Here is a 17,342-nt window from a genome sequence, read left to right as displayed (position 1 = left end):
CATGTTAGTTTAAGTAATGGATTGTACATTTATTAATGTCGGTAATAATAACTGTAAGACTGTATCTATGTGGGGTCTGAGGTGTGTCAGTTTAGGTTGGAAAATGTAGTAAAATTACCATAAAAATACATTTGCGGAGTAAATGAGTGATTATTATTGTGTAACTCTTCTCTTCTATTTTGACTTTTGTGTTTGTGTTTATTTTGTGTTTGTTGATCTATTTCTTTTTTGTTTGTGTGTGTTTGTTTGTTGTTTTTTCTGCTTGAAAGACCTTTTGTTTTGAGGATGGAAAGAATATTGACAATTTCTTCATGACTTTATTATTTTGAGATCAAAGACAGTCTGGGAGTGATAGTGTTGTGAAAAGCGCATTAAGCGGACGCTTAAGCAGAATCGGGGGTAAAAGCGCTTGAATTAGTGCAAAATCGGATAGTTAAGTGTTTAGTAAAGTTTAAGCGGGTTTAAGCGACATTAAGCGGAATTAAGCGGATTTTGACCTTTTAAGCGGTTTTTGACCAAATTAAATGGGGATTAAAAATAATTAGAAAAAGAAAAATATTATTTTTTAAAGAGGTATAATTTGATATTTTAAAATGTTATTTGTATTTTTTTAGTTAATTATGACTTTGTGAAAGATCATTTTATTGGTTTATTATAATATGTGGATGTTATATCTTTATTCAAAAAAATATCCAGTATTTTTAATAAATATACATATATTTATTTATTTATAATCCGATTAATGACCCGCTTTTAGAACCGCTTAAGCGTCCGCTTTAGCGCTTAAGCGCTAAAAGGTGACATCACCCCTTAGGTCCGATTTGCGTTTTTTCCAACACTGGGAGTGATGAAGTGCATTCCTAATATTACTACTTCCAGAATATAATTCCCTAAAGTTTTTAACAAAAAATGTTAACAAATACCGGGTTATGATATCAAATAAATTTTTGAAATAATAAATTTTATACTACTGAATTGAGAAAAACAAATTTGTCTAATTATCTATTTGTGTATTTTTGGTCATCATGTATTAGGTTATCAGTTATCTAAGGGAAATATAATGTGGCTCTTTGAGATCCACTACATTCCCCTTAAATCTTAAATAATATAAAAACAACTTTCTACTATTTACATTTTGGTAATTAATAAAATAATCTTATTTTTTTCTTCTATGGGCATAAGCATGATGTTGGAGGGGATGTATTTTCTCCATTTTTCCATTCTAAGAAGTGATTTAAGTATTAATGAATATGCTATTTTCTCATTTAATGTTGAATTAGGTTAACATATTTAAGTTGTATCCTATAATTCCCATGCACACATGTATATTTCTTATTAGTAACTGATATTATAACGTGTTTTTTTAGCTCATGATCTTGCAAAATTATGCTTATCTAATATCCACTAAATACGTATGTGGTGTATGCGGATTCAGTTTTTAAAAATTTAACAAATGATACGCATATTCAACATGCATATTCACATTTTGTTTTTTATGCATACTCATGTTGACCATGAGTATTCTTTGTAAAAGCAAAAGTGAATACGCATGTCTTTGTTAAAATTTTAAAGGTTGAATACGCAACATTTTAATGCGTATTCCGTTGATATTTTGGACGATTCGCGCGCATCTGGGCATTTTTGGCAGTTGAAGGTGAAAATTTGTGTATTTTGGGCATTCCTTCGTATTATTTTAATGGAAGATTTGTATTTTTTTAAAAAAAATTATGTAATCACAACAATACACTCGTACATTCACATTAAAAAAAATTGTGCTTGCCTAAATTATGTGAATGCGTATTTCGGACTATCAAACCCTTCAGTGGCGGACCTGAGTATGGGATGGGGTGTGCTCCAGCCCAGGTCAAATTTTTACAACCCAATTGATATATATTATGATTAAAGCCTACTACAAGTCCAACCCAGGTGAAATTTTAGAAAGACCCTTTTAATAAAAACCTCCAACCCATATTAGATAGCAACTTTGATAATATAATGGGTCAAGGGATTAAAAAAATGGAAGCCCAATTCCCTTAAGTTTTGTGTGTAACCAAGCATAAGGAAAAAAAGTAGGGAACCCTATTGTGTTAAGTCGCCCTGTTCACGCTGGATTCTTAGATCAAATCATTCATCTCATCCAGCTTCTATTACTTAATAATGTAAGTTATTTAATTTTTTATTTGTTCAATTAAATTAGTTAATTTATTCATCTTTTTCAATTTTGGTTATTGTTTATATCATAATTGTATAAAGTATAAATTTAATATAAATAATTAATTGTGAGTATCGATATACAACTAGATTAAATATGTGTATCTTTAATATCAATGTATATATTAAATAATGTTGATGCAATGTTACTATTTGAAGTGAGTGTTAGGTCGGAAATATATTTTAAATTTTCACATGTTCTTTAAAATCTATACTAATGTATTTGATAACAAAGTAAACAAATATTTGTGATCTCTAAGTGTTCCTTAAAATTAAGAACGTTGATTTTATCTTATTTAAAATTTATATTTTGGTTGCAGGAGTCAAGGTCGTAAAAGGAAGACATTATTATCTTATTTTTCTTCTTCTGATGTTAGTCATGCAACTACTCCCAATGTCAATGCTACTTCTAATGCTACTCCTAGTGCTAACATTACTCCTTCAGCTAATCATGGTGCTACAACGACTCATAGTGTTGCACCTATTTCTATTCATGATCCTCCTGGTGCTCCTTCGGCAGCTACAATTACTCATAGTGCTCCTCCTACAGTTACAACTAGTCCAATTGATCTTGCATCACTTGAACGCGATTCAGGTCTCCGTCGCCCAATTTGGATGTATCCACCTAATATTCGTGATCATATTAAGCGTGAATACATTAGGCTAGGAGCATGTCAACCAAAATTAAAAAAAAATCAATATCCATCTACAGAGTTTGGAAATCAACGTTGTCGATTTCAAGTATCTTGGTTTAATTCATGGCGTTGGCTGGAGTATTCAATTTCGAAATATGCAACATTTTATTTTTCGTGTTTTCTATTTGAAAAGGACTCATCTTCACAATATGCATTTACTATTGATGGATTTAAGAATTGGAAAAAAGTTAATGATGACGAGAGATATCCTTTCTTTGTTCATATTGGAGGGGATAATTCACCACATAAAAAAGCAGTAAAATCTCTTGAGGGGCTGACCAATGTTACAAGACATTTTGACAATGTCATAAATCGCCAATCTTTGGAAGAGATAAAGAAGAATAGACTGCGTTTGAGAGCTACCATAGAGGTTGTTCGATACTTGAGTTTGCAAGCATGTGCATTACGTGGTCATGACGAATCATCAACTTCTCGTAACAGAGGTAATCTTTTTGAGATGATTAAAGTTTTTGGTAGACCAAGTCTTGATATTTCAAATATTGTTTTGGAAAAAGCGCCAGAAAATGCCATGTATACATCTCCAAAAGTACAGACACATATTTTGCATATCCTGGCTACTAAAGTAAGAAATAAAATTCGTGACGAGTTAGGAGATTCTAAGTATTGCATTTTAGTTGATGAAGCAATAGATGCATCACATAAAGAGCAAATGACTATTGTGCTTCGGTTTGTTGATGTTCATGGTTTTATATGTGAGTGTTTTTTTTGATATTGTTAATGTAGCTGATACAATATCATCAACTCTCAAGAAAGAAATATCTTATGTCCTCACACGAAATAACTTGAGCATTCATAACATGAGAGGTCAGGGATATGATTGTGCTAGTAATATGCGAGGTGCATTTAATGGTTTACAAGTTCTATTTTTGAAAGATTGTCCATATGCTTATTATGTACATTGTTTTGCTCATCGTTTACAATTAGCATTGGTTGGTGCTGCTGAGAAACAAGATTCTACCGGGAATTCTTTTATATGTTGTCTAATATTGTGAATATTGTTACTGGTTCTTCTAAACGACTACGTGAGTTACAGGCTGCACATGGCATAGAGGTTGAAATTTCAGTGGCTAGTGGCGAACGTGAGACAGGTAGAGGACTTAATCATATTGGAAATTTACAACGATCTGGAACTACAAGGTGGAGTTCTCACTTTAACTGTGTTTGTAGCTTGATGGATAAGTCTGGTTCAATCATTGTTGTGTTGAAAAATATTAATAATTGCACTACTTCCTCTAACTTTATGCATGAAGAAGCTAAAGGTTCTTTAAAAGCACTGAAATCATTTGACTTTTTATTTGTACTACATTTGATGTATAAGATAAAGGGCATTACAGATTTGCTTTGTCGATCCTTACAAAGTAAATCTATTGATATCTTGAATGCCATGGATTCAGTTGCAACAACAATAGAATTGCTACAATCTTTGAGAGATGAGGGTTTTGATATTTTTTTGGATTATGTCATGTCGGTGTGTGCAAAGTATAAAATTGATGTGCCAGATATGAATGCTCGTTATATGGATGGTATCCGTTATGTGAGATAAAGAGATGATATATCAGTTGAGCATCATTACCGTGATGGTGTATTTAATTCTGCAATTGATTTTCAGTTGGAGGAGTTACATTATAGGTTCAATGATATTGCAGTTCATCTTTTGAGATTAAGCTCATCTTTGGAACCGAAGAATAATTTCAGGTTGTTTGATATTGAGCACATTTGTACACTTCCTACTAGTTTTTATCCCGCTGATTTTGGACAACAAGAGATGCTTCATCTTAAACTCCAACTTGATCATTACAAAATTGATGTGGTTAAGCATGCTAAGTTTTAGGATTTGTCTACTATTTATGAGTTATGTCTGCGACTAGTTGATACAGGGAAGGAAGAACAATACAGTTTGATTTATAGATTGATTTGTCTTGTGTTAACACTCCCGATTTCTACAGCAATTACAGAAAGAGTTTTTTCAGTTATGAAATTAGTAAAGACCGATCTTCGAAATAAAATGGAGGAAGAATATTTGAGAGACTCCATGCTTATCAACATTGAGAGGGAGTATGCTGAAGATATTGATCCAGATGAAGTGATAGATGAATTTTACGCTCAAAAGAATCGTCGAGTACAACTCAAATGATGTGAGTAAATCTTATTTTATTTTTCACTGTACGTTATTACTTATTTTTGAAGTTATTAGCATGATTAAAATTCGTGATTTTGAATTTACATGTTTATGCTAGTTAGTTCACTTGCCTTTATATAAACTTCGCGATTTTTTTTACCCAAACAGCCTCAGTAGGTTTAGAATCCTGTGTACGCCCCTAAAACCCTTTATATAACAATAAAATTGGTATATATAAAATAATGTCTTCAAAAATTATTAATGACATTTGTAATTTATATTTTAATTTTGTTTTAAAAAAAGTTATAACTTATAAGTTATTATTTACTAAACACATTATCAACTTATACGTAATTTATATGTAAAATTATCCAAACACGTAAAAAACTTATAAATTACGAAATTTATATCACTTATATAACATTTTTCAACTTTAAATTATAAATTATATTAAAAAAAAACCCCAAACAGGCCCAATGCCTCTTTAGATTTCAACTTAAATGGGTTAAAACCTATTCCAACATAATCTAGACCACTTAACAAAGTATGGAAATGATCTAATTGGCATGAAGACAAAGTTAACGATACCATTCTTCTAATTTAGATGTAGTTATGTAATTCAAGAAATTTTCGAAAAATCCAATATTCATCTGAAAATTTTGTATTTGTATTTGAGAAAAAACGGATATTATTCATATTCGAAATAAAGTGAATCTTATACGCATCCGTATCCGTATCCGGGATATTCGAATAAGAAACTAAATATATGATAATTAAATTATATAAACATATAATTATATTTAATTTAAAACTTTATTATTTTAGTTTATAGTGTGTATAAATGCACTAAATAAATATATTTATACATATATAAATATATCAATTATGTTTAATCGTAAAAAATATTCTAAAATTATCGTCAATTTGGTAGGGGCATAAAAAACAATTAAAAAATCTGAAATCCGTCTGAAATATTCGCATTCGTTTCCAAGGAAAAACGGATATTATTCGTATACGAAATAAAGCGGATATTATCCGTATTCGAATCCGAGAATCGCGGATTCGGATACAGATATAAGTAGATCCATATCTCAATTATTGATTTGACGGTGCTATTTCAGGCGCGATTAGATTTGTCCATTACTCCCTCTGGAACATAATACAGGGCGTTTACTCATATGTTTTTCTGTGCACAAATCGATATACTTTGAATGTATAGCTAAAATAATTGTTTTTATTTTTTTCTAAATTAAAATATATATGTTATATTTTATGTTCATGTATTAAAAATATTAATTAATAATTTTAACTCGGATCAATAGTATAATTTATTATCGTCGAGATAAAATATTATATAATTTTATTCTAAGGCCATTATCCTTATTTCTAAATTTTCTCTTTTTTTATTTCATATTCAAGTATTAAAAATATTAATTCATGTAATTTATAATTTACATTTTAATTTTGTTTTTTTCAAAAATATAACTTATAAATTATATTTTACCAAATACATTCTCAATTTTAAGTAACGTATACGAAAATTTATGAAAAAACTAAATAATTTATGAATTATGATATTCATATCAATTACAAACACTTTTAAAGTTTTAATTTTAAGTCATAAAATATATTTTTTAAGAAACAAAAAACGGCTGCTAAAAATATAGCAGCGCTGAAGCAGTAAAAATCTACATGGGCCGGAAAGAAATTGGGCCGTTGTCTATTAGTTACTTAATCCATAACATTGGATCAATAATAAAGTTCGCGTAACACTAAATTATGGAGCCCATAATTTAAAACGGTGCTATTCTTGTTCTCATGTGAATGTTAGGTCTCATTTGAATGGTTGTGGGCCTTGTGACCGGAAAAGTTCTCATTTCTTTTCCAAATTTAAGAGGGTTCAAATTCAATTATTTATTCCAGCAAAAAAACTTTACTTATACATACATACAAATTTATTACCAGTCCATATCCTGTTTTCAAAAATTCACCCTTTTGTAGTTTTCTGTGTAAAAATTATATTTATATAAAATGTATAATTTATTTTAATAATCAATAAAATGTAGCAAATAATTGTTGAAGTGATTGAGCTCTTTTTATCTTACGAGAGTCTACCGGTCCAAACCAATAGTAAATGCTTGTATAATTAATTAGTAAAAAAACTAATAACAAGTGTCGAAACATAATATGGCGGATTTAAGGGAAGACGGATACGAAGGAATTTCTCTTCTTTATTTTTTGGTAGAAGTATAATAATTATCGATATTAGACATGAATAAATTACATTATAAATGCAACAATTAGTTGGTATGATAGTAAGAATAATAAAATTCATAGTACATGTGGGTTACCTTTATTTATAATAAAACTATTCCAATCCTCGTAAAATTCACACGTTGTATGATGAGAAATAAATATGAAAGATAAAGACAAAAAGTTAGTCTAATAAAACACATGAAAAAATAAGATGAAATTTATGACTGTCATGTATGAGTCACATTCGTAGATAAAATCTATAGTACAGACGTATATAAACTGTAATGGATGTGAATATTAAAGTGGAAAGATGTGAGCTTGAATTGAATAATAAAAAGAAGTTAAATGAATAACGATGGGGGAATATAAAATGTGATAATTGAGGAGAAAATTAAATCGGGAAGGATGAGCATAGCCATAATTGCTTCTTATGAAGATATTAGAAATGCTTAAAAGAATTTCTACGGAAAGAATTCATTTTGTCACGTGTGTGAATGTTTGTTAACTTGTCTTTACTATTTTGATATATATTAATAAAAATTGGTATTTGTTTGTCTGTGCACTTATTTTAGATTTTTTTATGTGTTAATTGTATTCAAATTATTTGTAAATTTTAATATCTTACTTTTTCTTTGAAAATTGTTTTTCATAATTTAATAATAATTCTTCTTCATAAAATATTAGCTTTTGAGTTTGACATCAGCTCTTTGTTTGTTATTTTGATTTTGACTTATTATTTTTAAATTTATTTTATGTTTTGTATACCAGAAATTGACTATTTTGAATATTTAATGTATGTTTCTAATTATTAGTTAATCTGTTTTATTTTAAAGCTTAGCTCTCAAATAATTATTTTGACCTAATTATCAAATAATAACTTAAGTCTGGAGTCTCGACTACCCAAAACTCCTTTCCTCTAATTATATATATAGGTTTGTTCATTTTTTGTAAACTTAACTCTCAAATTACTATTTTGCCTAATTATCAAATTACACCTTAAACCTCCACGAATCAAGCCATCAAAACTCTTTTACTCCAATTACATATAGAATATAATTTGTGATGTTAGAGTTGTCGAGCCGAAATTTTTGAGAACATATACTTGATTATAAATAAGACAAGCCTAGTTATTTAAATAAAAAATAACTTTTAACAGTAAGTCTGCACATGATTATTTTCATTATATTCTTTCTAAAATTTAAATTCATTATATTTGATATTTTTTTTAAATTAAACACACTCAGATGTCAGTTTTTTTAACAAGATTTGAATTGACATTTTTATTCACTGAATATCAACAAGACCCTGCAATGTCAAATATGTTACAAGTATGAGTAGAGATGTTCAAAAAATCAGAAACCCGAAATCTGATCCGATTCGAAAAAAATCCGAAAAGCCCGGTCCGGAAAAAAACTCAGCCCGGTTTGGCCCGGCTCGCAGGCCTTAAATAAGCCTTTTTTTCTTGAAAATCCGGCCCAGTCCGAAACCCGAAAAACCCGGATCTAAAAAAGATCGGATAAAAACCCGGTTCGGCCCGGATAAAAACCCAGGCTTTTTGAAAAATCCGATTGAAAAACCGATTTTTTATATAAAATATGAAAATATACAATAATTTTATGATTTTTAAAATATTTTATTATTATATTAGAATCAATTAAGCTATATATGATTATTTATATATTATATTTAAAAGTATTTATTCATTTCGGTGTCTAAAATACTTTATTTGATATATGAAGATATTATTTTCTCCGGTATTTAAACTACTCATAATTCGAGTTATAAAATATTAAATTTTTTTTAATATATTAATAAAAAGCCCGGATAAACCCCGATTCGGCACGGCCAGCAGGCCTAAAACGGGTCATATATTTCTCAGGAAGCCTGGTTCGGCCGACCCGATTTTTCAAAAAGTCCGACCTGATTCGTTTTCAAAAAATAGGGTTTTTTTAAGCCCGGATAAAATTCGGCCAGATGGGTTTTTTGTGCATTCTAATTACGAGGACCTAATGTTCACGTGTCATCTGATTAGCAAAAACACTTTATGGGTATTAATATTTCGATCTTTCTAATGTGTGTCTAAGACCACACAGTAATCACTAACTCCCATGAGTTTGGTGCATTTTTATTGGTGGAGTTGTTGTAAATGCAGGGGGTCCATCAATCAATATTTATGATTAGAGGACCAATCAAAATGTACAAAACTCATCGAAGTTACTGCTTATTGTGTGCACTTGAGCACACATTAGAAAACCCGTTAATATTTTTATTAAGTTCCTCATTAAAATTTGAGCTCCAGTATAAGAAACTAGTGACAACTGTCGCACAGGATCATATATCATTCTTGAGTTAGATTAATCTTTGAGTTAGATTAATTGCAAAGATTATAAGCCACAAGATAAATAATTAATATTAAGTACATTATACATTGCCACAAGACGATTAAGCTATGTTTAAAGTAATTCAATTAGTTTTAGTTATAACATCGACATGTTGGCCCTTTGAATAATCATATCTGAAAACATTCTTGCATGTCAAAATAATAGAGAATTTTTCCAAAAATAATAATTCGAACAACGTGACAAAAAATAGATTAAAACACGATATTTATGTGTTTTAATTTGTGTTCATATATACATACACACATATATATAAACACGAAATTACGCTTTATTATTAAAAAAATTATCAACTGTTAATATTACATATAGGTATTTAAAAACCGTTTTAAGAGCCAATTTTAATTACATAGTACTCTATTTTCGAAATAGTTGTTTAATAAATATGGGTTTGCAGACTATTTAGTGAGTGGGTAAGATTTACCCGGTACGTATCCGAATGGTTGCGGCTGCGATTTCCCTGTAATAAAAGAAAATGAATATTAAGGAACCAATCAAAGTTTTAGAGAAATGTTTTTTTCAAAATTATTTTAAACAACTAGGGAATAGAGACTAAGATAGCATTAAGATTAATTAACTAATTAAGGGTTTGTAAGACGTACCCCTACTAGATAAACACTAATCAAATTCTAGATGCATGACACTTTAAGAGTTAGTATTTAAGTAGGAAGCAGGTTAATCAATTTGATACTTGGATAACGACTATACATGAGGCAACTCACCATCCTACTAACAAATTATTGTAAATGTACACATCTTAACAACTAATGTTATAATCAATTTATATTAACATTATTAATTAGACACATACATGTAATGTTGCCACACGAACTATATAATTATTAATTAGTCATAAGATGATGATTGGTACACACTTCCCTTTCGCTAATGAATTCATTCATAATAACTTGTTGTAAATAATCAACTCAATGATTCCTCCACGAAAGCATTGGGGTTCACATGACGGCAATTATTTAATTAAGACGTGATCCAATTATATCACCGTTTTTGTTAGACTTTTTGATAACCAGAATAGAATGATTAAGATTTAAGGCCTAATATGTACGTAACCTTCATGGAGTACTCCCTATATTTTTTATTATATGCACCCAATTTTTAGGTGCTTTGACCGAATAGTTAAAATAATAATTTTTAATTTTTTGTTTTTGTGAATAAAAATATATAACTAAAATTTTAATTTAGAAAAAAATTTAAAAAAATTATTTTAAAGCACTTAGAATTGTGTAAAAAAAATCAAACGACATATAAAAGAATACAGAGAAAAAATATTATTTAGAATTTAAGTGCTCGAGGTCATGTAATAAATTTTGTTAGTCTTTTTTAATTGATAGGTGTGGATTGTTGGATACCATGTGTATTCAGTTGTTTTTAGTTAATTAGGGTGGATTATTAAATACCATGTGTATTCAGTTTTGTGTTGGAATATTATAAATGAATCACAAATTTATGTAACTTGTGAAGTACTTTGGGCAGATCCAAATTTGGTACAAATTATCCCAAATTCCATTTCAACGTTCAGTGAACAAGTAGTGATCAATTCACTGATCCAATATTTGATTTAATATAAAATAATAATTTTGTTATTTGTAATTTATGAGATTTTAAATTGAGTTTTGCTTTTTTAATTATATAACTAATAACATAATATAATTAATAGTTGACAAAATTTATTTTTAAAATAAAACTTAAAATAATGAGAAAACATAATTTCATTAAAATTTAAATAGAAGTACATTGTACTAAGAGATGCATTAATTGAGGATTTGTGGGAAAAATATAATAATTCGGAAAATTACTGTGTATCAATGATATTTTGTATGTTAAATATTGCAATAAATGTGTTTTTCATGAATTAAGTGCATAATTTTAATATTTTTATGTGTATTATTTTTTTAAATTAATTTATGAAATGTTATATAAATTGTTAATAATGATTAAATAATAAATTTAAGATAAAATTGCTTAATATGATATTTATATATTATTATATGTAAAAAGTAATTTGGATCGAATATTTGGATCATACTGTTAGAATTTATCAGAAATTTGAATAAATATTTATATCAGTTGGTAATTCAAATTTGGATTTTTGGATTATACAGTTGGAAATGGACTTAGAATGGAAAAAGAGGTTACACAAACGAATTACATGAATAAACAATGCTAGGAAATAAAAGAAATTAAAAAAAAAAGCGATTTGTCTTTGAAATGAGCGAAGAAGCTGTCGGTTAACTTTATAATTCTCCACCACAATTGTTTCCTTCAATCCCATATGTTTTTAGTAGTTTTTTTTAAAGGGTCTGGTCCTCGTAATAGTTTGTTAGGAAGATCTTATACAATAAATAATAATTGACTTTTACAACATTAATAATGAAACAGATGGTCACAATATTCAAGGTTTGTGAGAATTTACTTAGTGGATAATATCCACAAATTTTGAGAATTGATTTTGATCTAACAATGCACAAGTTATTTGTTGTATAATATCTTCTTGACATATCATCTTTTATATTTTTAATTTTCACTATTTTCATTTTCGGGTAAAATATATGTGTTAATTTTTAAATGAGTAATGTCACATCATGGCAAGAGGTATCCTTTGCCATTAATATTTGCTTTATGAACCAATGTTTGAAGTAAAACAACTACGTAATTTAAAATCCCTTGGATTCGATATACTTTGTGCTCATTAATTAAACAAGTGCTCCACCTTGATTTCACTTTATTTGTTAAAACCTTCAACTTTATAATGAAATTAAGGGAGATTTTCCCTTTCAATTCCACATCAACTTGTCATTTTACCTTAACGGTGGAGACTATCTATAATTCTTCTTTGTTGTCAATTTGATTTGCGGATCTGCAGTCCTATAATTTTGATAATTTATTGGGCTATTTAATCAAAAATTGTTTAAATTAGACAATTGTTTTCGATTATTTTTTTAATAATTTATTAACGATTTTTGAAAATTGACCAATTTTTGTAACCGTACTTTTATGTAGATTTTCTGCCGCCACAAAGAAAATTTATAAAATTTAAGTTGTACTCGTTAGACAGTTGTCACAATGCTTAAAATAATTTTGACTACCAAGAGAATATGATCTATTGTAACTCATATTTAAATTTCAATTCCATTTAATCATTTATTCCATACTTCTAGAGTGCATGAAACTGTATACAATGCACAGTGGCGGAGCCGGGAAAAAAATGAGGGAGGGCCAAAATAAACTATAATTGTTTTTTCCCAACTATAAGTAGAAAAGTGCGAAAAAATATCATAAAGAACATAATTTATTACAATTACCTGTTTTCAGTGCTCCCCTGCGAGATTTCATATTCTGGAATCTTTGAAGTACATCTTCAGTTTTCACGCATAAGAAAATGTCTCGCTCAATATATGCTACCAAGAGATCATTTAACCATTCATCCCCAATCCTATTAAGAAGCCTAGTCATGACAATATTCATAGCAGAAAATGCTCTTTCTACTCCAGCTGTTGCAACCGGCAAAAACATAACCAATTTGATAAATAAACCAAAGGATGAATCAAATATTTTCTCGTCTCAACCATTTTTCTACCAAGTTCCGAAATTCCATCAAGATCCACAAATCTTTCATCATGTGTGACATCTTGAAAGTAGGTAGGAAGTGCCCATTCAAGTTCCATAATATGAACCGGTGAGAATTCAGATGGATACAATTTTACAAAATTTACCAATCTCTCCTTGTCAAATGCATAAAATGAGTTTTGAGGATCAAGACATGACATACCGAGAAGTAATTCACTACCAATTTCATCAAATCGGTCATTTAACTCTTGAACTTGTATTTCCAAAATATCTGTGAACATGTCATTGCGGTAGTGGTGTAGATTTGTTAACACCCCGGACTTGCGTAAAACTCGTCTACGATCAATAAAACTTGAGCTCATATCAACAACAACAACATTATGACTCTCACAAAACAAAGTAACCTCTTGTAAAAAAGATTCACATCCATCTTTTCTCATAGATTTTAACATGTTTTTCGTGACATTAAATAGATTTATTGCATTAACAATGTCTTGATCTTTTTTTTTGTAAAGCACGTGACAATCCATCACTAATTCCTATAATATTTTTCATAAGATGTAAGAGAAAAATGAAGTCAAATTTATTCATGGTTGACAACATTAGTTCAACATTACCTCGAAGATCATGATCATCTGTGTGCTCAACAATATGCTCAAATACATTTATAGCTGGGTTGAATAATCTTATCAAGCTCAATAATGTAGTATAATACGAACCCCATCGTGTATCCCCAGCACGCTTCAAAGTTGATTCTTGATTCAGTCCTTTTCTAGTAGAAATCTGACCACTACAAATACCTTCAACCACTTCACTAGTTTGTTTATCACGCAACAAGTGTTGGCGTTTACATGCTCCAACAACAACACTTGTAATGGTATTGAGTTGCGTAAAAAATATTGATATTTTCTGATGTTTTTTCACTGTACCAACAAGTGCTAGCTGTAACTGGTGAGCAAAGCAATGTACATAAAATGCACAAGGATTGTCTTTCAAAATCAAACTCTTCAAACCATCGTATCCTTGTCCACGTATCCTAGCTATACTCAGTTGATACTTCTACAGTAGCTCCTCAACACCGAATTTAATAGACAAAGAAGTAGTATCACCAACATGAACAACTCCAAGAAAACATTTCACCATGCATCCATTCTTATTAATAAATACAAGAGAATCACCATTTGTTCCTTAATAGAAATATCACGTGATTCATCCACTAGAATAGAAAATAAGTCATCTCCAAGTTCACTAAGAATAATATTAGTAGTCTCAACAACCATTGCTTTTACCATATCCTTCTGAATATCAGGAGAAGTTAGCTTGTTATTATCAGGAGCTTTATCTAAAACTACCATTTTGATTTCTTCATTATGATCAGCAAGGAATTGTACAAATGTGAAGAAATTACCCTTCCTGTTAGACTTCTCGGACTCATCATGTCCCCGAAATGCCAATGCTTGACTTAAACATAACCGAACAACGTCAACTATTGCAACTAAACGAGTGCGGTAATCAAGTCAACTTTGAGCACTCTGATTTGATAGTGCAAGTTCTATATGCTGATTTTGATGCATCAAATCTTGACAAGCTTTAACGCACTTTTTGTGAATACTATTTGGATCATTCCCACCATGTCCTCTGAATTTTTTCAACGCCTCTTTCCAATTAATAAACCCCTGTATAACAAATACATCACCACCACTATGGCCTCCACGCTCGGGTTTGAAAAGATAACAACATAGACAATACACTGAATCCTCAAAGGCACTGTACTCTAGCCAACTAGGATGTTCTTTGTATCAATTTAAAACAAGTCTTCGCTTTTCAGTCCCAAACATTCTCCAAGGGAAAATATATTCGGTTGGCAATGTCCCTTCTACAAATAAAACCTTCTGACCTTTTCTCTATCATTAACATGTAAGTTAGAAATATTTTTTCTCTTTTTGGGATCAATCGGCAACTCATCAACATTCAATTCCTCACAATTTTGTTGGCGATTATGAACACTAGGTTCACTCACATTTTTGGATTGAACTGAAGGAATTTCATTTTGTAACATAGACTGATAATATCTCTTCATGGCTGTCACAAATATTAATAACACCCAATTAACCAACTGACTGCAATTTGCTATTATTTGCTAATATGAATCAAAAGTAAATAATTTTTTAATTAAACATCACAATTCCCAAATCACAATAATTTAAATCAAAAATAAATAACTTTCTAAAATCTAATTACAAATTCACAAAATATATGCTAATTTAAAATTACCTAAAAGTTTGAATGGATCTCTGGAACTGGAAGAAGGTTGAAACCTGAAGGATTGAAGGAGAAGAGGTGTGTGCCTGTATCAATGGTTTCTCGTTGCGTACATGTGTTTATCTCACTCCGTTACTCACTCACTGCCCATCAGTCTCTTTTCTCAAAGCTAGGTTTTGTTTTTTTTTAATTTTCTACGCGTGAGTCTGTTGCAAACTTAAGTGAAAGTAAAAGTAAAAGTTTGCTTGTGTTGTGAGAATGGGCTTATAAGTGATGGGCTTGGCTTGCATACTCAAAAAAAATTTGGCCCAATTCCACGGAGGGCCTGGACCTAATCTCCCTCCGCCACTGACAATGCAGGAGGTAGACTTCAGAAATCAATTATACTCGATTTTGTTGTTGGAATTTGATATTTTATCAAAATTTCTAAGTACTCATTTTATAGATTCAAGTTATCATTTGTTATAGCATCTTAGTTCTCCTTCTTCAAATAGTAGCGCTTAAAGCAAGATCAACAGTGTATTTCCTTGTAAATGGAGTATAAAATATAGTGTGTTAATTATTTAGAGTTCCTCCGCACGAACATACGAAGTATAGGAATAGCAAGGGTGAAATTTCTACCAATGTTTTAGGAGTATATACACCGAATATGATGTTTACCTATGAATTACCTAGTTGGGAAGGCTCTCATGTCGATGGCTGCCGATGGCAGAGTACTTTGAGATGTAATAACTCGTAAGAATGGTTTACGAGTTCCTGTCGGTAAAAATAAAACTCAGTTATTTTAGTCATTATAAATTTGAATTTTTCACATCATTAAATAAACTTAAATATATATAGGATATTATTATCTTTGTGACGCTGAATATACAAATAGTGATGGATTTTTGGCTCTGCATAGGATACATAGGTACCAATTAGCAATATGGAAAAAGGGGAGGTGTCCAACTTGTCCAGAAGAATACTTCAACATGAAATATTCTATTGCGTGTAATATAATTGAAAGAGCTTTTGGAGTTCTGAAATTACGCTGGTCCATTTTTAGGAGCCTTTCCTTCTATCCTTACAAATTCAGTGTCGCATTATCACTGCATGTGTCCTTTTGCACAATCTGATTATAAAGGAAATGGGTGGTGATCCTTATGATGCCGTTTATGATGTTCAAGCCAATCAATCAATCAGCAATCAGCAATCAACTGGGATTCTAACATTATTGACACATGTGAGCCATCTAGTCAATGGACAGAAAAGAGACATCAAATGGGCGTAAAAATGTATATTGAATGGAGGGCAAAGAAAGGTCTCGCTCCTTGGCAAAGCTGAAAGTAGTAATTGATTGTAATAACATTAAATTTGAGCTTTCTGAACCTTGTATTGTGATATGATTATATTAATATCCTGGCACTAGCATTTTAGTTTGATCAGTTGATCATTTTATATTAAAGTTTGTTGGTTTTTTTTAACAACCCAAATTCGGGGTCAAGATTTGGTGTCACGAAACAATCTTTACATAAAATAAAAGAATATTTAATTAACCCCTTAAATCCGGATCGTTTACAGGTTATGGTATGAAACAAGAATCTAACCTTCTACAATTCACAACAACTACCATACCAGTGTAAATGCCTTTATGCTAATGCTCTTGTCTCATTTTTCTACCATCTTCGTCCTCTCGCAGCGGAGATCTCTCTAACTTCTGCTATCTACCAAAAACTATTTACTTTTATCATTATCTGCTTATGGAATAAATAAGAGTTACAAAGAAAGAGTGAGCCAAAAAAGCCCAGCAAG

The 17,342-nt window shown here is 30.1% G+C and overlaps 2 protein-coding genes across 2 annotated transcripts; one reads left to right on the top strand and one right to left on the bottom strand.

The window, feature by feature from the left end:
* Positions 1-16: 16 nt before the first annotated feature.
* LOC141680535 (uncharacterized) lies at positions 17-4,758 on the top strand. Its single transcript, XM_074486735.1, has 5 exons — positions 17-81; positions 2,532-3,619; positions 3,651-3,856; positions 3,961-4,461; positions 4,537-4,758. Exons 1-5 carry the CDS (start codon positions 17-19, stop codon positions 4,756-4,758), a joined length of 2,082 nt encoding a protein of 693 aa, XP_074342836.1.
* Positions 4,759-10,099: 5,341 nt separating this feature from the next.
* Positions 10,100-15,369, bottom strand: LOC141680533 (uncharacterized). The gene is made up of 6 exons (XM_074486734.1): positions 15,179-15,369; positions 14,468-14,750; positions 13,907-14,348; positions 13,300-13,821; positions 13,025-13,213; positions 10,100-10,161 (listed from the first exon to the last, which is right to left on the bottom strand). The coding sequence occupies exons 1-6, from the start codon at positions 15,367-15,369 to the stop codon at positions 10,100-10,102; spliced, it is 1,689 nt and encodes a 562-aa protein (XP_074342835.1).
* Positions 15,370-17,342: the final 1,973 nt, after the last annotated feature.

This window comes from Apium graveolens, chromosome 8, assembly GCF_009905375.1.
Source record: "Apium graveolens cultivar Ventura chromosome 8, ASM990537v1, whole genome shotgun sequence".
Lineage (NCBI taxonomy): Eukaryota > Viridiplantae > Streptophyta > Magnoliopsida > Apiales > Apiaceae > Apium > Apium graveolens.
The sequence above is the reverse complement of the archived record's forward strand: the minus strand, read 5'-3'. Positions and strand labels throughout refer to the sequence as shown.